Genomic DNA, 25365 nt, shown 5'->3' with positions numbered 1-25365 from the left:
TTTTAGTTTTAACCAATAACCGATCCAAACCGAACCATGAACACCCTAGACACAAGATATCACTTTATCCGAGAATGCATTGCCAAGAAAGAGGTAGAGCTTAAGTATTTGAAATCTCATGATCAAGTTGCGGATATCTTTACAAAGCCTCTTAAGTTTGAAGATTTTCAGAAATTGAGATCAAGCTTTAGTGTAAAGAAGAAAAACGAAAATTAAGGGAGAGATTTGTAGGAATAAAGCTTGACAACAACTTTGGCAGACACACTTGTGGAAATCAATAGCCACAAATGTGAAAGTTGACAGTCACAAATGTGAAAGGTAGCAGCCACATTTGTGGAAGTTGGTAGACAAATTTTGATAGAGTTTTGGTGGAGATTGTGGTTTTGAGAAATAAAAAAGAAGTAGTCTTTTGACACTATCAAGTTTTCATCAATATTATTGTTAGGGGTGTACATGGCCGGGTTGGTTCGGGTTTTTCAAATATCAAACCAAACCATTTGTGTCGAATTTTTAAATTTATAAACCAAACCAATAAAACTCGGGTTTTTCAACCTCGGGTTTTTTCGAGTTTTTCGGGTTGTTTCGGGTTTTTCCGGTAAAGTATTCATACAAACATATAATTTACTTGTACTTCAAATATTTCTTTAGTCCTACCAAAATACAACTATCTAAGATGTTTCTTAAAAATATAACACAATATAATATGATTAATGTCACTAAAATATCCAACAAAAATAATAATAATGAAATCGCGTAAAACAAATATTGCAAATTAACAAGTCATAATGAAAATTATCATAATTTAAAAGTACTAAATCAAGCTAAAATTAAGTTTAATAAGTATTAGTTACATGACTAAATATTAAAGAAAATTAAAATTAGATTATGTATTTTAATTGCCTAACCCAATGTAAAACTAAAGAACAAATATTCAATATTATTGTCATTCTTAGTGTTGAATTGATTTTCTTTTTGCATTAGTATTAATTTGATTTTGATTTAAGCTTTATTATAATTACCAACATCTATGGACTATAATCTTTATTAACCCATTCATAATTCTAAGTTTCAAACTTTAAATAATATATTAAAAGATAAAAACTATGGAAAAGTATAAGAAATATTTAAAAATTATATCAAAGTAAATATTTTTATGTATAAAATAAAATTTTAAAATTATATATATAAATTCGGGTTGGTTTGGTCTCGGGTTGGTTTTTTTTAGTTAAAACCAAACCAACCCAAATATAGTCGGTTTTTTTTTTTTTCAAAACCAAACCAAGTCAAACCAAACCACTAGTCGGGTTTTTCTTCCGGGTTGACTCGGTTTGCAGTTTGGTTCGATTTCGGTTCGATTTTGTACACCCCTAATTATTGTATTACTTACTTGGATATTATATTTACCCATTTTAATATTTGGTGTCATTGTTACTCTCTTGTTATTGCTATTTAGTCTGGACATTATCTTGTGTGTAATTATCATTTTGTCGAACAATATTGAGCTATGGTTTTGTCAAGACACCTAAGTTGTTTCTCTATACATAATTAGTTACAAATATATATAGGAAAACCTAATTTTATAAGTGGAGTTTAGAAAAAGTAGAGTATTGTATGCATATTTTATTTCTATCTTAATTCAAAAAATTAAAAAAATCAAAGCAGGCCAACGTATAACCAGGCAATATTACATAAAGTATTTGTGTTATATATTTAAAATTTATTAAACCAAAAAATTAGAAAATAGTTTCGGAAATAATGCTCCAAACAAAAAAACAAAAAAAAATTATTAAGGGAGTAATTACTGTAAAGATATGACACCTAAACTTAACTCAACCTAAAAAACTAGCTCGCTGGAGAGATTTATCCAAGTCCATATAAGAATAATTTTTCATCTCTCTACCGATATAGAGACTTCTTAACGGAACAATACTAATGAAAATTTAGCATATCAAAAAAACCGAAAGAAAGAAGAAAAAGGTAAGAGAAAACACAAATAAGACAAAGAAAGTCATACAGTGAAATATATGGTGATCTCTTCTTGCCTAATCTTTGGTGTATGTAACTATTAAATGATCGTTTTCTTTTAACGTATTCTATGGATTTGTTAATCTGAATACATGATTTTCACTAAAGTTATTAGATTCGATCAAATTAATACGTAACTAGTAACCTTCCTCTTTTCATTTCATTGTATATATCACATCAAAAAAATTGTGGTATTCCTTAAATGAATTGTCCCTTTCCTTTGCCTTACACCTCACTTCTTTACTCTATAAATTAGATCATGCAAACACATTTATTTTCAACCTTCACTCTTTAGTTTCAAATAATCTTTGCTTTTCTTGTTTTAATTTGTTCAAGAAGAAACACAATGGATGCTCTCTCTTCAACTTTCCTTTCTACATTATCACAACACCCTAAATCTCTTCTTTCTTTTAATAATAATAATTATTATTATTATTCTCCCAACACATCTTCTTCTTTTACTCTAAAAGCCTTCTCCATTGGCGGTGAAGAGCCAATCCCTTCACCACCAAAAAGACAACCAATATCCTCAAGAAAACCATCATTTCCCTCCAATATCTTCAATACATTTGACGATTTTGTGAATACTTACATCGATCCTCCTAGAAAATCCTGTGTTGATCCAAAGTATGTACTCTCTAACAATTTTGCTCCAGTGGATGAGCTTCCACCTACTGAATGCAAAGTAGTGGAAGGTTCCCTTCCCTCTTGCCTAGACGGCGCGTATATTAGAAATGGACCCAACCCTCAATATTTTCCACGTGGACCTTACCATCTTTTCGACGGTGATGGAATGCTTCACTCTATTAAAATTTCCCAAGGTAAAGCTACGTTTTGTAGTCGATTTGTCAAGACTTACAAGTACAACATCGAAAATGAAGCTGGTTTTCAAATTATCCCTAATGTTTTTTCCGATTTCAACGGTCTTCTCCCCTCGGTCACACGTGGTGCTATCACCTTGGCCCGACTGATTGCGGGACAGTTCAATCCCGCAAACGGTGTAGGCCTTGCAAATACAAGCTTAGCTTTATTCGGGGGTAAACTTTTCGCCCTTGGTGAATCTGATTTACCATATGCAGTAAAAATAGCCTTAGATGGTGATATTATTACCCTTGGCCGTCATAATTTTAACGGAAAACTTGTCAGGAGCATGACAGCTCATCCGAAAATCGACCCCGAAACTAACGAGGCTTTTGCTTATCGTTACGGTCCGTTTCCTCCGTTTTTAACTTACTTTCGGGTCGACCCGAATGGTATAAAAACCGCAGACGTACCGATATTTTCAATTAAACGTCCAACATTGTTCCATGACATTGCAATCACAAAAAAATACGCGATATTTTCAGACATACAAATAGGAATGAACCCGATTAAGTTCATACTCACCGGTGGTTCACTGGTGGGTATGAACTCGAGGAAAATCTCCCGACTTGGGGTGATTCCACGTTATGCTAAGGATGAGTCGGAAATGAGGTGGTTTGATGTGCCAGGGTTTAATAATTTACACGCGATTAACGCGTGGGAAGAGGATGGAGGCGATACGATAGTATTGGTTGCCCCGAATATATTATCGGTGGAGCATACACTAGAGAGGATGGATATGATACATGGATGTGTTGAGAAAGTGAAAATTAATTTGAATAGTGGGGTGGTGAGTAGACATCCAATTTCTACTAGAAATCTTGATTTTGGAGTCATAAATCCAACTTATGTTGGGAAGAAAAACAAGTACGTACTTTTAAATAACATATTCAGTACAATGCTACATATAACAACGTATATATAATATAATACTTTTGATGGTGTAGGTATGTATATGCAGCGATTGGGTACCCTCCACCTAAGTTATCAGGGATTGTAAAATTGGACGTATCGATCGCAGAAGTTGATCGTCGCGATTGCATAGTGGCATGTAGGATATTTGGAGAAGGTTGCTTTTGCGGTGAACCATTTTTTGTGGCGAAAAATAATTTGGAAGCTGAGGAAGACGATGGCTACGTAATGTTGTACGTGCATAATGAGAAGACAGGGGAATTAAATTTTTTGGTCATGGATGCAACATCACCTAATCTTGATATTGTGGTTGATGTTAAATTGCCTCGTCGAGTTCCTTATGGTTTTCATGGGATTTTCGTAAGGGAAAGTGATCTTAATAAGCTATAGATATATATATATATAGTATCAATACAGATATCTAATAGGGACAAGCAAATAAAATGTACACAGATATACGATTATTATTAAAGTAACATGAATAATATGTTGGTGAATTTTTGTCCTTTGAATATAAGACCCTTATTAGTCTTTTGCTGCTTGAATTTTTTGTAGAATAATTCTTTCAATAATTTGAAATATTGAAGAAAGACCACAATTATATCTTCAATGCATTGGGCGATTTCGTTAACACATTCATCAATCATCCTCTGAAACCTTCCGTTGATCCAAAGTATGTTCTCTCTAATAACTTTGCCCCAGTGGACCAACTTCCTTCGACTGAATGTCAAGTCGTGGAAGGCTAAGGATGAGTCGGAAATGAGGTGGTTTGATGTGCCAGGGTTTAATATTGTATACGTGATTAATGCGTGGGAGGAAGCTGGTGGTGATATGATAGCATATGACTGAACTCTAATCATTTTCTAAAAATCAGGTTATATATGACTAGACTTTAGTCATTTTTGCATGAAGTTCAGTCATATACTATTGAATTTTAGTCATTTTTATATGAAATTCAAGTCATATATGTCTGAACTCAATTGATGTTAAGCTTCTAAATGATGTATGACTATTTCTCTCTGTGTGTGATATTGCGTGTATGTAACACAATAACGTAACTCACAAGAAACATGCCTTGACACCTTACAACAAAAATATTTATAACTTCACATGAAAGAAAAATAAGGGAGAAAGAGAGTAAATCTTAATTGGTTTTGAAAAAAAAAAATTGACCATGAGTATTATAGAGTTTGATTGAATATGTTTTGTTTAATCAGGAAGATATCTCTTCATACCTATTAAAGGACCTTAGATTATCTTGTGAAAGGAATATAAATGATGACTACAAAGTACCAACTATAACGTTTTGGGTGTTTAATTTTAAGACCCCCGTTTCAATTTATTTGTCGGATTTTAACTTATCACGAAATTTAAAAGAGTAAATTAGAAGACTTTCACATCATGTGGGGTAACACTAAACATATATAGAACGTACCAAAATGTTCTTTAATCATGTGATCTTAAAAATAAAAAGGGGAGACATTCCTTTTGAAACGGACTAAAACGAAAAAACAAGACAAACAAATTGGAACGGAAGGAATATTAAATATGGCCTTAGTATTGCATTGATTCTTCACAATTTTTTTGTGAAAATCAAATATGTTTTGATTTGAGGAGAGTTTATTTACATATATTTACTTCTGAACAGGAAGAGTTCCCTTTAATTAAGAAAAAGAACTTGATGAAACTGCAATACATAGTGACATTATTCTTAGCAATGAACTGCACTGTACATATTAACATGAAGAAGATTAAGAAAAGGACATGCAAATGATGTTTGTAGCAATATCTAATCACTGGTCTTTGGCATTGAGGAAGAAGGAACAGAGAAAATGTGTTCTATCTGATATGGGATTAGGGGATCCGTTATCCGCGGATCATGAGTTATAGTTCCCATGGCTGCCTGATTCTCTCTGTAAGATGCCCAAGTTACTAAATAAAGCCCTGCTATAATGAGAACTCCTCCTAAAATGCTGGAATCACAAAGCGCGGAGATTATCTTAGAATGGAGGCTAATGACAGACGACGAGAAGATGGAATGTAAAGAAATATCATATGTGCTCAGCAAGTTCACAAGAACCAATCTCCAGAAGAAAGCAAAACAAAGTAAACATGGCAATTTTCTAACAGATGAGAGCTTTGCTTCACCCTCATGTCGAGTATAAAGCAAAGAAATGAGAACATACACAGATATAGAAGTGAATTTTGTTTTAGGAGTATGATGTGCATTCAAAATAAATCAGAGTACTAACCTTCCCAGATAAATAGGGCTCCAAAGAAAAACACTAGATAAAATTGCTGACGCTACTGGTTGGAGCGGACTGTATAAAGCAACTAAAGCAGGGCCAAGAACCTTATTGCACCATGTCATAAGTCCATAGTTCAGGGCTGATGCAACAATTCCCTGAAAGAACAGTAACCATTATGACGAAAACAAAAAGACTTTGTCCGTTTACATACTAACCATATGGGATGTAATGTAATAGACAGATGAATGAGGATCCACTATGAAAAATACACAAACTAACTTTAATTCATGACGCATTGATGATTGCAAAATGAAATAGCAACCTAGGAGAAGTATATGAAGATCATTGACACTGTTCTTCAAAGTTCAGGGGTGAAAGGAACAACAGAATTTTTTAAACAAACAGAGAACATTCATATTCTTAAGCCTGGATGTGTAGCTTTGCTTGCTTTTTGGTGCAACCTGATTTTTGTAAATGATATAGACTCCATGTTAGAAATGATCGGAGAATCGCACAACCGGTAATTTTGTGTTTTCACATTATCGTAGTGTTGTTTATACCATCGTCTATAATTAAATTTATCTTTACTTACCAAAAGAAAAGCTCAATATATCCAGAATATTCAGGGGATTGTTCTTTCAAACAAGAAAAATTGCCTTTCTGTGATATGATAATACACCCCCTAAATCGAGTCTCACAAGGCGTTGAAGTTTTAAAAAAATTCAGTAGTTCATTTAAAAACAAATTATATCTTGTACTCTTAACACTTTTCATGAAATTTCTGTATATCATTATCTAAGATTTTCCTTTTACATGAGACAGATCATTTTGAGGCATGGGATCAAGATAGACACAATCTCATTTCACGGATCAGGGAAAATGAAGATCGGTTCTTAAGAGAATCTTACAGCATAGCACACAGCGACAAGTTCAGATTGTGTCAAATACCAGTCTGTTGATCCATTGGTCACAAAAAATGACGTCCCAATCATTAATAGAACACCAAAAAGGTATGAATATGCTGTCAATGATAAGTTTGCTGGGTATTTTTCCAAAACTGGAGCCTGCAAAAATTTCATAATTCACTCAACTCTGCACACATTTCATAATAATACACACACATATACTGACAAACTCATTCTTTTCCGGACAACTCTTCAAAGCTAGCCCAAGATAGAAGAAACTGTTTTAGCAATCCTGACTGAAAGCCACACTACCAACCAAAACCAGATTGTTTCTATGGATTATGTCACAAAAACACTCAGTCTTTTAATACATTGATTCTGCTAACTGGAAGTAGTCTCTAGCTATTATTCAGCAAGTCATATTTCTTGATCAGTTTATCAATCAATCACAAATTTGTATAATCTGGATTACTAGAACAGAATCAAAATTTAGCATGCCTAAGATCAAGTAAAAGGTGTCCAACATAGTGGTAAGATGGATGCAAAGTAATCTCTTTTAGATGAATGACGATTGATAGATCAAAGTTCACAAGAGCAGAAAACAATTACTAGAGAAATTATTGTGAAACTGAAAGTGATAATTTTTAACAAGGAAAGGGTAAAGGGCATTATAATTTCCACACTCTAACTATAACCAGGAAACTTCATGTATTAACACAAAATTGGTGGTGACAGTGAAGCTCAATAATAAACCCAGTACGGTTTCAAACTTAATCTACAAACTGCTGAACCTTGGGGTCGGATGTATGGATCGCCACTGTCCATGCTCCCAGTTAAGCTCACCTTAGTCCAATATAACACAGTTAAACCCACATAAAATTTGGAGGGTGTTACATATACTTTTGAAAGAATATCAGCTTTTAGCAGGAGAACTTTCAATTAGAACAACCAGCCTTAAAAAATTATAATGCTGATCAAACTACTAGATCCAGACCTTGTTGAAAGGAAAAGCAGACAGTTCACTCCACAAGTTTGTTTGTGAACTGCAGACACTTGCAGACGAACTAGTACACCTATCTACCTATTTCCATTCAAGAACTAGACTATCAGGAGACACTGGAAAGAAAGTTCTGACTAGCTATGTAAAAGAACTAGACTATCAGGAGACACTGGAAAGAAAGTTCTGACTAGCTATGTAAAAGGCCTCAATTCAGTATCCTTATGTTCTGTTTACCCCTAATTCACATGTTATTAGAGAAGGCAGTTCACCGTGATAGGTCCTATCTACAATGAAAGATCAGGATCCAACTTTTACCGCCAATGATAGATTTATATAATTTGTATATCTGCATAGCCTTTCAGTTTCATCATTGAGAACAGTGCTATTTCTTGCAATCAAGTCTTTCTGAATTAACAATTGAAATGATTATCTAGTTACCTGAAAAGCAAAGTATGCTGCCATGCACATACAGTTTCCTATTAAACATAAGACGCCGAGGTGCCAATTATCAAATCCCAACTCTAGAAAGCTAGACATTAGCCATCCAGCAGGCTCTGGTTGAACCTTAGCACTTATCTCAATTTGTGCCGTGAAGTCCACTGTGCCGTCTCCAAACACCACTGGGCCACGGAAAACAGCCATTAAAATTGCCCCAGAAACACATACAATAGTACCTCCAACCTTTGTCTGACCTTCCACAGTAAGAAGTTTCACTGTTTCCATACTGCATAAACAACACATGAATAATGTTGAGCAAGCCACATCAAATACTCTTTTCAAAAGCCTGCCCCCACTCCCTTGCTTTTACTTTAATATTTTTTTATACCAAGAAATTCCGGAGGGTCAATGAAGCTAGGTTTTAGAACTCGGTGGGTAATGGATCTACACATCTAGCCTAGCATTTCAACTAAACTAAGGCATAAAAGTTTCTTCACATTATAGATGCCCATCTCATTTTTACTAAAATATTCTGCAACAGCACCATGTTCTCTGTGGTCCACTTGTGTTACATTGACAATTGAACAACACCATGTACTCTATGATTGATCATAAAATTACGGTTTTAACTCACACACTGCTAAAAATATTAAAGGATAAAAGAGCACCACAGTATTTTTGCCAAACAGAATCACCCCTTCAATTGTTTTTAAAACAGCAGCACATAAAACCAACTTCCTGAACATTTACCCTTTCGGGATCCATTTAAGTGTTGCCCAGTTTCAGCCTTACAGAATATAATTATAGCTTTTGAGAAATGAAAAAATTCAATTAATCAAGAAATGTAACTACCAATTTTTTTTTTGTGAACTAGATTCCACTGAAACTCAAACTTCTAATACCAAAGCACCTGGTTTTATTCTAACACATCATCCTCAAAATCGCTGAAACAAAAAAGAAAGAAAGAAAAGAGATCTACAAGGAAGGTTAAGATGACGAAAGTTTGGGAGCTCAAAAGTATAATTGGGATAAAACAAGGACTATCCCACTTCGTGATGCATGATTAAGAGCTTAAGGAATTGAATCTGGATGAGTTAGTAGATCAAGTATCCCAAAAGTAGTTATAATTCTGTTAGGCAGTTAGCATTTCAAAAGAGTTAGTTAACACTGTTCACAGCTTTTCGTTAGCTCAGTTAGTTCAAAGACTGGACAATGCAGTAGTTCATCAAATTTGTGTATAAATACAAGTCTTAATAGTACATTGATCACATTTGATGAAATAAGATATTTCTTCTCTTCTCCCTTCTAAACTGTGTTAGCTATGTACTCAGATTTCCCTGTGTTAGCTGCCATCTTCTTCAAGTTTATCTCCTAGATTAACTATCCTCCATCTCGATCTCTCTTTTGTGTATCACTTCGTAATGCAAACCTCTTTTTCTAAAAAGAAACCTTTCTCTGCCCCCCTTAGTTTTACCTCGCCCCCCCTCTGCCACCTAAACGTCCCTAGGTGCTGATTTGGGGGGTAGGGTGGAGATTGGGTTGGGAATTCTGTAGTTAGTTGGTCTTTAATCTAGATGGAAGGTCTTGGGATATCAATGTAATTTCATTTTTCAAAAAAGGGGAAGCCAAATTGAAATAGTATCAGTTACCATTTTTTTCTGAATCTCGAAGAATTCCCTCTTCTATCTGTCTCAGACTTAATCTGTCATTGTTTATCCCTTCTGTATAAGTGTTTCTGCAATTTTGTTCCTTAGAATGTCCATTTCACCAAAATTGTTACTGAGATTTATCTCGGGTTGTATTGCATCAATTTGGAGGATATACATTCTCAAATTGATTGCAATTACTCTCATTCTATGCACAACAATAAAGTACTTGTGATTGCTCCAATTTAAAGCACAAAACAAATTTGGTATTAAAAATACAGCATTTGATACTTGATAGAACTATGACCTTTCATAGCTCACAAAGTTAAGCAACACAAGATTCACTCAACACCCAGGACATGCAAGAACTGGGAGTGATGGAGACAAAAATTCCAAATCGAGAGATGAAAGGGATTGAATGTTTACTGACCCCATGAGTACAGCAAGTATGAACGTAAAGACTGGTATTGCAGGTTGCAAAGCAGCAGCATAAGTCGGATTTGTGAAGCCAAGACCAATAAGGAACAACAGTTGGCAACCAAAAATACTGTCTCAGTACCAAGAGAGAAAAAAGGTATTTTCAGCAATAGGCTTTTATTAAGTGTAACAAAACTACGGAAATTAACAAAGCAAATCCAAATATACAAGGTTAGTACATCAAAACTTACCCAGTTAATCCTAGAAGGAAGAATGACAGTACGAGCCGCTTATTCAGAGGAAGCCTCGACCTCCTATAGATAGAGAAACATAAAATATACATTTGTAAGTGATGCTCATATGATTCCAACTATTGTAACTAACTTTTGAAAGAACTTGTTGTAATAGACTGAAAATACACAAACGTACTATAAACAGCGGGGCCCTCAGTTTGCACTACTATACCCACTTTTTTTCTGAAAAGGGTAACGATATATGACAAACATCAGCAGAAAGGAAGTTCTAGAAACCATATTTACAGAATGCAAAAAAAATTGAAATAGCAAAATACAATTCATCTTAATTTTTTGTACCGAGCTACTTCTATCTTCAAAACATCCTGCATTCCTTTTTTCCATCATATCCACCAGATACAAGCCGGTATTATTCTCCACCATCTCTTTTGCTTAACAGTATCACCTGAGCTATTCCAGCAACTTAACGGCTTCTTTGTAGTCTTAGCCATGCTCCATTTAAGTCCAGTCATGTTAAGAAGCGGCTGAAAGAGTTGATCTGCTACCACACAATGCAGGGGTAGATGACTATTGCTATCTGTTTCAGCCTGACACAGGTGGCATCTAGAGCACATATGAATGCCCGTTCTCATCAACTTTTCCTCAGTGAGACAAGCTTGTTTGGCAACCAACCAAGTAAAACAAGCCCCCTTGAAAGGAATCTTAGTCTTCCAAGTCTGCTACTAGGCCACTGGCTATCTTGACTTCATTTCCCGAGACAATAAAATAGGCAGAATTAACTGTAAACAACTTGTTATTCTTGCCTTTCCAGAGCAATGAATCCTCATTATAAGTAGTCCCTTGAAACAGCTCCAGTTGTTTGAACAATACAACAACTTTCTAAATCTCCCAATCATACAACCTTCTAAATTTTAGGTTCCAACCTTGCTGGCCCCATGCTTCTTCTACTGTGATTGTTGGGATGGATGTCAAATCAAACAAATCTGGGAATTACTACTATACCCACCTCCCAATCTAGGTTTCTCTTAAACCTTAGGTTCCAATGCATTCCCCTTTACAGCACTCTCAAGATTTGTTGTACTATCAACTACCTATACGTGTTTTTTATTGTACCCGTGATCTCAAAAACTAATTCTACTTCAATTCTAAATCCCCTTTTTTGAAAAGTTATCTCTCCTGCCAACCTGCTACTTTTCATAATCACTTTGCTCCATGTTGCTTGGTCTTTATTGGATGCAACCAACGTTAAGCCACGGTTAACTACTTCTACATTGAATTCCAAAAAGAAGCTAATGAAAACTTAGCCTATGCATGGGGCCTATTTCTGCATAGTTTAAATATTGTAAATATATACCTGCTGTTTGACCACAAAAATGAAAAAGAGAACAAGCCCTACACAGGTAGGAGCTTTTAAGTTATCACTATCTGAATATGGTAACAATAATTTCATAAAAATCCATGCTTTACATGTACATAAATTCAATTGTCTATCTACAAAGTAGCTGAATCATGTAACATAAAAAGGGAATATATGTAAAGAGATAAAAGCACTAACTTTTCACGGAAATAGGCAATTGGGGCAAGAATAGATATAGCAATAAGGTCTCTATACAAACAGAAGACAATTTCATTGATGCCCACATTGAGAGCCACCTTAGTAATCACTTGGTAACCACCATAGAAAAGCTGAACCAAAGCCATTGCAGCATGGGCTTTCCATACATCACCCCCATTTCCTACTGCCATTTTGCTCATATCATCCCCTCCACACCCACCCACCCCCTTATATATACAGTCCACCAAGTTTAATATTGGGTAGGTGGTGATGGGTAAGATGAATCTTGATTTTAAAAACTAAAGAATACAAGAATCAGACAAAAGGAGTGGACTTTTTGTATGAACCTCAAGTTTTTCTACTGAGTTTGTATTTGGGGATTTTTGTTCACAAAACATTGAAGAAGATGTTAGACAACAATGTTTTTTTAGGGAAATTTCTTGACTGGATAAGAATAGTATGGAATATCATGTATTAATAACCCGTTTTAGTAATATCTGTATTAGGGCCCGTTGGCCATGCGATATGGTATCATGATATGGAATCATGAGATGAAATTAAAGGTTTGTTTGGACATGCGATATGGAATTTTTGTGTTGTATATTTTCTCATAAACATAAAAATCCCATAAGTTGTAAAACTATTAAAATAGCCCCAATTGTTTATTCAATCTTATCAAATAAACAAATATTATAGAATCGCATAATAAATTATTACAAAGTTATTTGTTCTTCACTTAAGTAATTGTTTCATCTAAAAAATTGAACATAAATTGTACTTGATATGCTCATATCTCTCAACTACTCTTACAAATAACCTATAAAGTAGAAAAAAAAACATACATTAGTGAGTAAATATTAACTGAGAAGTTAAATACACTAAGATAAAAATTAACAAACATCACTGACTTCTAACTATTTACAAGAAAAATCAATAATTAAATATTATTGAATAACAAAATTTTAAAAAGTTACCACAAGTTTGAATCAAAAACACTTCTAATAAAATTTAATCAAAAAAATTATAACTAGTCCACTTGACTAAATATTAATAACTAATTGATCAAATTTTCCCAAGTCCTCAATCAATTGGACTTGATATTCTTCGGTCATGTGAACGAACATTTTGCGAATACTAAGATTAAGAAAGTGCGGCACCTCCAATGAAAATTGTCTCTTATCAATATTATGCTTAGTCATAAGATTAAGTCGTTTTTTTTTATTATGAAAAATCAAAAAAATATTACTCCCTTCGTTCTTATTTATATTCACCAAATGAATTTCTACTTTATCATTTATATTCATCAAATTTAAAGTAATCATAAATTTTATATTGGTGAGAATAATAAATTTTAAAAGTAATGATGTGATTATAANACAAGAATCAGACAAAAGGAGTGGACTTTTTGTATGAACCTCAAGTTTTTCTACTCAGTTTGTATTTGGGGATTTTTGTTCACAAAGAAGATGTTAGACAACAATGTTTTTTTAGAGAAATTTCTTGACTGGATAAGAATAGTATATGCAATATCATGTATTAGTAACCCGTTTTAGTAATATTTGTATTAGTTATTTTAAGATAATTTTTTAAATAATATTTAGTCGAAATAATATGTATTGTATTATTTCTAAAAATTGTTTATAAAAAATTTTCATGTATAAAAAAATTGCATTGTTTCTAATAAATATGTATTGCAGCCTTACTATTTCATATATCAATAATACATAGCTCAATATACTTTTTAGGCCTAAGTCATATGCAGCCCCTTAAAGTTATCCCCATAATTCATTTAAACACCTCAATTAAGACTTGTACCTATTAAACACTTAAATAGTTCAAAACATGTGTCTATTAAGCACAAAATGTTGATGTGGCAAAATAAGTGTATCTCACTGCCTAGTAGTGCGTGAATATGTCCCAATTTTTTTTTAATTTTTTTTTTTAGAATAAACTTTACCTTTTTTGTCCTAATGACTGGCATGCATTAATTAAAATAACTAAAAATATTTTTTATTTAAAATAATGTTTTTAACCCAAAAAGAAAGCAACCCCACCCCACCCCTGTAGGATATACCACTTCTTCACCCTATTTTAAGCTTTTTAAACTCTGTTTGTTTTTTTCTCATCGTTTTTATGTTTTACTCTTTATAAAATGAAATTGAATTTGTTAATCGAATTTGTAACAAGAAAAAAAAGGGACATCGAAATTATAAAAGCAACCTCTGTCCATTTGATATAATTCATTTGAATCCTTTTGATTTCTCTTCATTATTGATTTTGAAATAATTTATCAACGTCGATTTATTTTTCACAAAAAATCTCAACAACCACTCCATTAATCTATCATGCTTCATAATTTATTTCACTATTTGCATTAGACTTGATTTCAATAGCCCATAGTTTATTACAAGAAAAAAAATTAATATTTTCAAAGGAATAAAAAATGACAAGTAACAGAGGATGAAGAAGAAGAAGATAAGGCAAATGATTAGGTGGGTAGATTTGGGGGAGCGGATGGGCTAGATTTTCTTTTTTCTTCTTTTTGTTGTCGCCGGAGAAATCGGGATTGTTGTTAGAATCAGGATGGCCGCCGAAGGGAAGAAGAAGAAAGGTGGGTGGGTGGGTGGGTGGGTTTGTGTGGGGACGGGGCCTTTCTTTTTTCTCCTTTTTGCTAATTAATTTTTTGGATTATTGATGGCTGGAGTTTTTATTTTTTTTTAAAAATTGAATATTCATTAGATTGGGGCCCTGTGCCACATGTTGCAGTTTTATTGGTTACTTTTTAAAGATGGTGTGTGTGAATAACATGCACTACATTTTAAAAGCTTATTATCATTTTGTGCTCAATAAGTACATATTTGTTAATATTAAGGGTCGTTTGGCGTGAGGGATAATACCAAATAATCCCGGGATTAAATTATAGTACCGCTTATTTTGTTGTTTGGTTGGCAAGTTCGGAATAACTTATCCCGGGATAAAATAGGTAAATGACAAAAATGTCTCTTTCAACCCTTTTGTTATATCACTTTTTACATTAATGAAGGACATTTTTGTAAACAAATAAATTGTTCTTAAAATTTATTATTTTGAATAGAACAAACCAAACACTCAATAAAAAATAATCCCAACACAACTTATCCCATCATAACTAATCCCAACATAATTTATCCCAACATAACTTATCCCATCATAACTCATTTTCAAACCAAACGACCCCTTAGAGTGTCTAATAGGTACTAGCCTTAGTTGAGGTGTTCAAATGAATTATGTGAACAACTTTAGGGGGTCAGAGATGACTTTGGCCTACTTTTTAAAACATGATACTAAGAATATACAAAACTAATATAACTTGAGATATACATTAAGTTGGTTCAATCAATGATTAAAAAAGATATTATTTTATTAACAAGTGTACTAAATAAAAATAATTAAATAAAAAATCAATAATGCAATTCACGCGTCATCCAAATAAATTTTGGTCATTTTAGTAAAATATTTTTTTGAACAATAGGAACATTTAATAAATAAACTTAATATAAAAAGAAGTCCATGAGCTATAGTAGCATAAATAAGCTCCTTTGATCAGGTTGTTTATCAATTCCTAATTAGTTGTTTTAAAAGAATAATAATAAAAATGATTTCATAAATAAATGTCCGTTGAAATATCGTTATTTTTGAAATTTTTACGTAGATAACTTGGTAGTTGGTATTATAACTAAAAATATATTACTACATTTTATGAGTTATCAGTCAGCTTTGTGTTCATTATCGAAAAGTCATTATTTTTTTGTTTTGTTCTACAAAGATTATTTAATTTTGTCTCATCTTTCACAAAAATAACTTCGACAAAATTCGGTTAAAATCCTACCTAAAATATGAGAGAAGATAACAAAAATATCTCATGTTTGAAGGTAGATTCAAAATGACCCAAAAAATATACTTTTGAGCAATTTTAGTCCACTATTTTGCAAAAAATTGAGAACATATACCACATATCTGAAAAATGGTTCCTATAACCTTGAGCAGTTTTAGTCCACTATTCATGCATTGTAGTGGAGCAATTAAAACAGATACCGCACATTTAAAGGTTTACGATGAAAAATATTTGACTCCTGACCAAAGAGTCAACTGTGATAGAAAAACTTTATGATAATTTGTTGGTCTATTGCACTCAAGTTGTTGGGTGTAAAATAGCATGTTCTCACATCGAAATGGGAAATTTCATTCTCATANTTATTAAGTTGTTAGCAGCACGAATACTTAATTAACGGGCGGATGCATAATATAGCAATGCGGATACTTTAATTAATAACGGGCGGATACTTAAACTAATAAAGTATCCGGTTAAGTTGAATTGGGGGAAAATAAGGGATTTTTGTATTTTAGTAAAAGAGTAGGGAAATATTGAGAATAGGTAAAGAAGTGTTGTGTATTTAAGTAATTTTTCCAATTAAATAAGATAAGGTTTACGATGAAATTTTTTTGACTCCTGACCAAAAAGTCAACTATGATAGAAAAACTCTGATAATTTGTTGGTCTATTGCACTCAAGTGTCGTTGGGTGTAAAATAGCATGTTCTCACATCGAAATGGGAAATTTCATTCTCATAAACAATGGTCTAGCGATTAATGAAAGTATTTAATAAAGATAGAACACATAAATATGCCTTTAACTTAGCCTCAAATCACATGTATATCATCCAACTTTGTGTATGCACAAGTTAACACTTTCACTTGTATAAAATTAAACAAATAGACACACATGTCTTACGTGACATCCTACATGACAACTTGTGTCCTATGTGGTGTCCAATGTGTATTATGCCAGATAGGACTCATGTGTCTACTCATGCAACTTAATACAAGTTTAAGTGTCTATTTGTGCACACCCAAAATTGGAGAACATAAATGTAAATTGAAGCCAAGTTAAAGGGCATTTACGTATTAAGCCTTTAATAAATGATTCTTTTAGACCATTTTGAGTATGAACATGAACAATATGATGTTATATCCGAATGACATATAATAATAATTATTAAAGGCTTGAGACGTAAACTCATCAATATTATCAAGATAGATTGTCTGAATTTGCATAATCTAAAAAATGTGTTGTTAATCTTATAATTTGACCAAGCAATCTCACAAATGTCAAGTTGATAAACTAGCCTTAAATATCAGTCATTCTATCATTGCATAAAGAGAACTTTCAGAGAGAGGGTTCCACCCTCTACAATCATTTTGACTTGATTTTGAAACAAGACTGGAACATGAGAAGAAAGTTTCTGCATGAAGAGTTAACATTTGGGAAAGGGAAAAACAAAATTGATAGAACTGCAACACATATTTACCATTTTTTTTAGCAGTGAACTATACATATTATCATGAAAAAGATGAAGAAAAGGACATGCAAATGATATCTGTAGCAATATCTAATCACTGATCTTTGACATTGAGGAAGAAGGAACAGAGGAATTATGTCCTATCTGATATGGGATTAAGGGATCCGTTATCCGAGGATCATGAGTAATAGTTCCCATGGCTGCCTGTTTCTCTCTGTAAGATGCCCAAGTTACTAAATAAAGCCCTGCTATGATGAGAAGTCCTCCCAAAATGCTGCAATCACAAAGCGTAGAGATGCCTTAGCTAACAACGAATAACTAGAAGATGGAATGTAAAAAAGAAAGATCATATGTGCTCAGCAAGTGAAATATTTCATAGTTTCACAAGAACCAATCTCCTAAAGAAAGCAAGTCAGAAAGGAAACATGGCAATTTTCACGCAGGAGAGCTTTGCTTCACCCTCATGCCGAGTATAAAGCAAAGAAATGAGAACATAAACAGATATAAAAGTAGATTTTGTTTTGGGAGTATGATGTGCATTCAGAATAAATCAGAGCACTAACCTTCCCAGATAAATAGCGCTCCCAAGAAAAATACTAGACAAAATTGCTGTTGCAGCAGGTTGAAGCGGATTGTATAAAGAAACTAAAGCAGGGCCAAGAACCTTATTGCACCAAGTAGTAAGTCCATAGTTCAGCGCTGATGTAATAATTCCCTGAGAGACATTAACCATTGTGACGAAAACTACTTTCATTTCATCCCGACTAAAAACTTTGTCCATCTATATACTTACCATATGAGATGAAATGAGATGTTATGGACAGATGAATGAGAATCCACTAAGAAACATTCAAAAGCTAATTTAATATATGATAAATTGATGATTGCAAATTGATATAGCAACTTAGGGGAAGGAAGTATGAAGTGCATTGACCCTATTCTTCAAAGTTCAGGGGCAAATCTGGATCATCTTGCATAGTTCGAGAGCGAACTTAACCATTTTCCCTTACATAAAAAGGACCATGTTATAGGGATCGGTCGACTTCAATACCATGTTAAATTATTTGGCCACCTCAGATTAAAAGTTAAGTTGTTCGTGAGAGCACGGATTACTTAATTATGATTCCAACAACCAAAACTCAATAGTTGATTTAAAAGTAAAGTATACCTGGTATGACATTTCTAAATTTTTTGGTATATCATTGTCTCAGATTTCTTCTTTATGTGAGACAAATCATTTTGATACTTTGATCAAGATAACAAAATACAATCTGATTTCATACATCAGCGAAAATGAAGATTGGGACTTAAAAGAATCTTACAGCATAGCACACAGCACCAACTTCAGATTGTGTCAAATACCAATCTGTTGATCCATTGGTCATAAGGAATGACGTCCCTATCATTGGTATAACGCCAAAAAGGTAAGAATATGCTGTCAATGATAAGCTTGCCGGGTATTCTCTCAAAACTGGAGCCTGCAAAATTTTCTTTACTTACTCAACTCTGCATACATTTCATAGTAATACACACATACACTGACAAACTCAAAGATTTCGAGACAACACTTCAAGCTAGCCCAAGATCTAAAATGTCACAGACATCATAGAATAAACTGTTTATACCAATCATGACTAGAGTCAACCTACCAACCAAAACCAGATTGTTTCTATGGATTATTTCACAAAAATAAGTATTAGGTTTGGTTTTTGGACTATAGGCTATGGAATATTTCACAAAAAGATCAGTTTTTTGTAATACATCAACTCTGTTCACTGGAATTAGTATCTAGCTATTGTTCATTAATGTAATCTTTCTTAACCAATTATCAAATGATCATTAATTTATATAATCTGGATTACTTTACATAATCAAAACTTAACAGGTCTAAGATTAAGTAAAAGGTATCCAACAAAGTGGCAAGATGAGCAAATTGATCTCTTTCAGATGAATAGCAATTGGTAGATCAAAGTTCACAAGAGCAGAAACCAAATAGGAGAGAATATCATGAAACTGAACGTGATCACCTTTAACAAGCAAAGGGTAAAGGACATTATTTTAAATCTTTTATGAAATGATAAAATGTAAGGGCAAAGGTAAAGGACATTATACTTCCTATTGAAAGACCATCTAGATATATAGGTTTCATTTTCATTTTAGGACATAAGAGTTGTTCCTGTAAGCAAAACAGTGATAGTAAAAGGCAATTCAAATTTAAGCAACCTCTTCTTCATCTTCAACCCCAACAAAAGAAGAAAATATAAAAAGAAAGAAAGAAACCCACTAGACTATAGTTGTGATTGTACAAAAGCAAACCAATTAACAATCAAGATGAATCAACAAACCATTACCAGCCTTTCCTAAGAACCGTGAGAGCGAAAATTAAATCCCTAGACAAGAAAGAAAATGATGGAAGGGGTATTAGACATAATTAAGTTACATTTAATATTTTTTACAAGGTAAGCAACATCTGTATTTTACATAGCAAGATTTTTCTTTTCAAAGATTGTTAGTACACTTTTTTATCAGGTTTCAATCAGTTGTATAACTCAATACCAATTTCACAATTTCAAAGGCCCGCCTGCAAATGCTAGTGCATCACAGGCCACTCACCCAAAGCATGTGAAAATCACCTTCATGAGCATATTATTAAAGAAGGAGGTCCAGTATACAAGGAGATCGGGGGTAAACTTTTTAAGGGAAGACTAGATATATATGTAAATTATATATGCGCATAGCTTTTCAGTATAATCATTGGAACGGTCTGCTATTTATTACAATCAAGCCAATATGAATTAACAATTGAAATGATTATCTAGTTACCTGAAAAGCTATGTATGCTGCCATGCACATACAGTTTCCTATTAAGCATAAGACGCCCAGGTGCCAATTATCAAATCCCAACTCCAGAAAACTAGACATTAGCCATCCAGCAGGCTCTGATTGACCCTTAGCACTTGTCTCAATTTGTGCTGTGAAGTCTGATGTGCCGTCTCCAAACACCACTGTACCACGGAATACAGCCATCAAAATCGCCCCAGAAACACAAACAATGGTACCTCCAACTTTTGCCTGACCTTCCATAGTAAGAAGCTTCACAGTTTCTGTACTGCATAAGTAACACATATGAATGATATTGAGCAGGTCAACAACTGCGACAGATAAGTTATGTGACAATTCTAGAAATGCACAATGGACTAGCTCATGTTCCTTCCTGTAATGACCGATGACTTAAAAAGCAGGGAACATGGACTACTTCACAGTGAATACTTTATTCAAAAGCCTGTCCCTTGCATTTCCATTTTTTTTATACCGAGAGATCCCCAAGGGAAACCGCCTGCATCTCAACTAAATTAAGGCATTAAAGTTTCTCCACATCATAGATGCCCGTCTCATTTCCACTAAACTATTCTGCAACAGCACCATGTCCTCTGTGATCCACTTCAGGTGTTACCTTGACAATGAACTACACCCTGTACTCTATCATTGATCATAAAATTACAGTTTAAATGGTACACTATTAAAATAAATAAAGGAGCACCTAGGTTGTTTTTTGGCAAACAGAAACACCCTTTCACCTCAAATGTTTCCAAAACAGCACCACTTAAACCAATTTCCTGAAAGTTTACCCTTTTGAGATCCATTCAAGCATTCCCCAGTTACAGAGAATAACTATAGGTTTTGGAAAAATGAAAATATTTCAACTAAGAAATTTAGAGGATATAGATTCTACAGTTGATTGTAATTATTCTCATTCTATGCACAAAAGAAAGTATTTGTGATTGCTCCAACTTAAAGCACAAAGCAATTTTGGTATTAAGAATACAATATTTGACACTTGATAGAACTATGATTTTATACAGCTCAAAAAGTTAAGCAACAGAAGATTCACTCAACACCCAGGACATGCAAGAAACGGGGGTGATGGAGACAGATACAAAATCCAGAGATCAAGGGAGTAAAAGTTTACTGACCCCATAAGTACAGCAAGTATGAACGTAAAGACTGGTATTGCAGGTTGCAACGCAGCAGCGTAAGTCGGATTTGTGTAGCCAAGTCCAACAAGGAACAACAGTTGGTTACCGAAAATACTGTCACAATACCAACAGAGGAAAAAAGAATTTTCAGGAATAGTATTTTATCAAGTATAACAAAACTAAGGAAATTAACTAAACAAATCCAAACATACATGCTTAGGACATCAAAACTCACCCAGTTAATCCTAAAATGAAGAATGACAGTAGTAGTCGTTTACTCAGAGGAAGCCTTGACCTCCTGTACATAGAGAAATTCCTATAGGGTTAAAATAGTATAAAAGCGCAGAAAATATTAGCAATAGCTACTTTTATCAAGGTTGACTGACAAATTTTTAACAAAAATCTATTCCTTGTCCGCTCGGCCCCCCAAAAAAAAAAAAGATTGGCTATTATCACAAATCTCCAAGAAACAATATGGCACAATTTTGAGTGGAACTTACAAGGGGCAGTCCATAACTCTCTAATAAACACAAAATAGATGATATTGCAGCATCAAATAGTTTCATCTGATCAAAGACTAAGCTACTCCTTTTATAAGGTAAAATAATTTTATTAACAGTAGAAAAGTCTCCAGTATACAAGCAGTATATCAGATTCATCAAAAACATAAAAGGGTAGAGAATCTACAAAAGAATATGATTTTGCACAAACGTCACGAAATCTTTTGTTCCATGATGTTTTAGACTTTCTAGTTAAAAAGAACCTCCAAGTCTTCTACACAAACTAAAACTTCACAGAAGCACCAAAAAGATACTACGAATTAGGGAATAATAGGTCGTTCCTCTAATATACAAGATCATTTCCTATCCCCTTGAAGGCTCTCATATTTCTTTCATTGCACATGACCCACATTAGTCCTAATGGAGCCACATCACACGCCCTTCGTCTTCTCCTCCCTTTAAAGAACTAGTTGAATAATGCCTTCTTCATTATGCCTAGTATCATATCAACTGTAATCCGAAACTTTTCAAGATCTCCCACATAAGAGAGTTTCTACCTTGCAGCACAAGAGTAGGTGATCTATGTCTCTGCCCGAGTTTCTGCAAGAATACGAGTTGATGTATTTCTCAAAATTTCAGCTGTTAAGATCCCTCCCTTGATGCAAACCATGTAAAGAAGCTTATTTTCCTTGACGCCCTAGGAATTCAAGCCGTAAGTAGCGGAAACCCGACTAGTTCCTTACCAAAAGCTTATGGTTTAAGACTTAACCATGAACAATTCATCTATCCCCTCTCCCACTTCTATATATCTTGGCCAACATGTGATGTATTTTGCTTGTAGATCATTTCAAGTAGACTTGAAATCCAGCGAGCTCCCAATCCTAGGTTTCTCTTGAACCTAGTTTCCAATGAATTCCCCTCTACTGAACTCGGAAGATGTTATACTAGCATCTCCTTTTATGTGTTTTTTTGATGTCCTACCCGTGATCTCAAAAACCGATTCTGCTTCATCTTCAATCTTGAAATGTTATGTTGACATTGAACTCCTCCAACTCCTTCATAATATTCCTCCAAAGTTTGCACTTCAATGAAATTTTAATGTTTTTAGTCCTCCAACCTCCTTCCTCGGTCCCATATTTTTCCATTATCACATCCCTCCAGAGAGGTGGTGCTTCTTGATTCGCAACCTCGACATCCACTTTCCTAAAAGAGTATTGTTCAAAACAAGGAAAACTTCACCCAAGGCTCCCCAATTCTCTGGGGATGTGACAATCTCCCAACTAAGTAAAACTTCCTATCTCCATTTGTTGAGTCCCATAAGAAGTTCCATTACATAGAGTCTTTTCGATTCTCCAGTTAGTTAGTTGGTGACTGTAGCACTGACATAGTATGTGGGAATGTTAAAAAATGTGCTCTTAATCAACACTTTCTACCCCCCTATCGAAAAGTATATCTTCTGCCAACCTGCAACTTTTTATAATCACTGGGTTCCATGTTGCTTGGTCTTTACTGGACGCGCCCAACAGTAATCCAAGGTAAACTACTACTTCTACATTGAATTCCAAAAAGAAGCCACGAAAGAGTAGGCAAAGTGATTCTGATGGTATTGGTGAGACAGGTTCATATGTCATAAGATTGTGAGCTTGTGTTAAATGTTGGTATTCTGTCTACCACTGTATGCTAGAGGGTGCCTGTTTTTGCATAGTTAAATATATCTCTGCTATGTGACCACAAAAAGAATAAAGAGAAAAAGGAAGGTAGGGGATCCTCCACAGAGAGGAGCTCATGATTTACATGTACATCAATTCAATTGTCCAATGCCTTCTTACATGGTAATTTATCTGAGGAAGTCTCTATGAGTTTGCCACAAGGTTTCCAGTTTCCACAAACAGGGGGAAAAGAAAGTTTATAGGCCAGTTATGTCATCGTATGGGTCGAAGCAGGCTTCAAGACAACGCAACATTAAGCTTACAACTGCATTGACTAGTGCAGGATACTCACAAAGTGCCTATGACCACTCCTTGTTTACAAAGAAGAAGGAATCAGGTATTTTCTCCACAGAGATAGAGAGACTAATACACTACTTGGACGGAAAATTTAAAAGAAACATGTAAAAAGGGGAATATATGTAAAGACATAAAAGAACTAACTTTTCACGGAAATAGGCAATTGGGGCAAGAATAGCTACAGCAATAAGATCTCTATACAAACAGAAGACAATTTCATTCATGCCCACATTGAGAGCCACCTTAGTAATCACATGGTAACCACCATTGAAAAGCTGTACCAAAACCATTGCACCATGGGCTTTCCATATCTCACTCCCATTTCCTACTGCAACTGCTGCCATTTTGTTCACTTCATCCACTCCACACCCACCCCCCTATATATAGTCCACCAAGTTTAATAATGGGTAAGGTGAATCTTGATTTTAAAATCTAAAGAAAACAAGAATCAGACAAAAGGAGTGAACTTTTTTGTATGAACCTCAAGTTGTTCTACAGAATTTGTGTCTTTGAATTTTTTGATCACCAAACATTGATGAACCTTTTGGACAAAAAAAAATTGGAACATCTTTCAATGAATTTGAGGTTAAAAGCTTTCCCACATACAAAAGTTGTATTTGTCTTCTCCTTCTCTGAAATTGGCGAAAGGCCAAACAAGAGAAGTTTGTTAATGGAGTTTTATAGGTTACCTTTTCAGGAAAAAAATTCTTTTTTAGAACTTTTTTTTTTCCGTATCTTTAATTTTTTAATTTAAAAGCTCTATGTCAAATCAAAATCGAACATACAAGAATTAGCGATGTTCCTTATGTTTAGGGATAAGTATAAAAGCAATCCCTATGGCCCGTTTGGCCATATATTTCCCAAGTAATATTTGGGAGGAAATTTGGCAAATAGTGTTTGTTTATACAATTTGTAATTATTTGGCAAATATCCCAAATTTTCAAATACTAATTTTTTCTAGTATTTGGACCAAATTTCATTATTTGGGATCTTTTAAAAATTTAAATTTTACACCAAACTTTTATATTTTACAAAAACACCCTCTATAGTAGTTATTTGCGTTGTATTACATATTTTTTTAACGTGAACATCAAAGTAGTTATGAAATATTCAGTGAATATGAAAGTGATGATATGGTTGTTGATGAAAATGATGAACAATTGGCCCAGGGTAACAAAGTCATGTTCTTTGTCTACTTCACGATGTATGGAACGATGCTTGTTGCACTCACTCTAAACTATCACATTGTTCCAATGTCATGGACACTAGTTATTTGTTGCAA

General features: G+C 33.9%; 2 protein-coding genes across 7 annotated transcripts; one reads left to right on the top strand and one right to left on the bottom strand.

Moving 5' to 3' along the window:
• Positions 1-2371: 2371 nt before the first annotated feature.
• LOC125841603 (probable carotenoid cleavage dioxygenase 4, chloroplastic) lies at positions 2372-4197 on the top strand. Its single transcript, XM_049520757.1, has 2 exons — positions 2372-3753; positions 3834-4197. The coding sequence occupies exons 1-2, from the start codon at positions 2372-2374 to the stop codon at positions 4186-4188; spliced, it is 1737 nt and encodes a 578-aa protein (XP_049376714.1). The 3' UTR covers positions 4189-4197.
• A 1153-nt stretch (positions 4198-5350) lies between these two features.
• LOC125841611 (WAT1-related protein At4g19185-like) lies at positions 5351-24744 on the bottom strand. 6 transcript variants are annotated; one of them, XM_049520774.1, is made up of 8 exons: positions 24275-24734; positions 12263-12309; positions 10705-10767; positions 10467-10583; positions 8391-8676; positions 6956-7111; positions 6051-6202; positions 5360-5771 (listed from the first exon to the last, which is right to left on the bottom strand). In XM_049520774.1, exons 1-8 carry the CDS (start codon positions 24425-24427, stop codon positions 5588-5590), a joined length of 1158 nt encoding a protein of 385 aa, XP_049376731.1. In that variant the 5' UTR covers positions 24428-24734; the 3' UTR covers positions 5360-5587. The 6 variants fall into 6 exon arrangements, with proteins under 6 accessions (XP_049376730.1, XP_049376731.1, XP_049376729.1 ...); XM_049520772.1 differs by having other exon boundaries at positions 12263-12360; positions 24326-24733; XM_049520773.1 differs by lacking the exons at positions 6051-6202; positions 6956-7111; positions 8391-8676; ... (1 more) ...; positions 10705-10767; positions 12263-12309 and adding exons at positions 18164-18315; positions 18923-19078; positions 20424-20709; positions 21575-21691; positions 21813-21875 and having other exon boundaries at positions 5351-5771; positions 24228-24744.
• Between the last annotated feature and the right edge of the window lie 621 nt (positions 24745-25365).

Source organism: Solanum stenotomum, chromosome 10 (genome assembly GCF_019186545.1).
Source record: "Solanum stenotomum isolate F172 chromosome 10, ASM1918654v1, whole genome shotgun sequence".
Taxonomy (NCBI): domain Eukaryota; kingdom Viridiplantae; phylum Streptophyta; class Magnoliopsida; order Solanales; family Solanaceae; genus Solanum; species Solanum stenotomum.
Note: the sequence above shows the minus strand (reverse complement) of the source record. Positions and strands in the feature narration are given on the sequence as shown.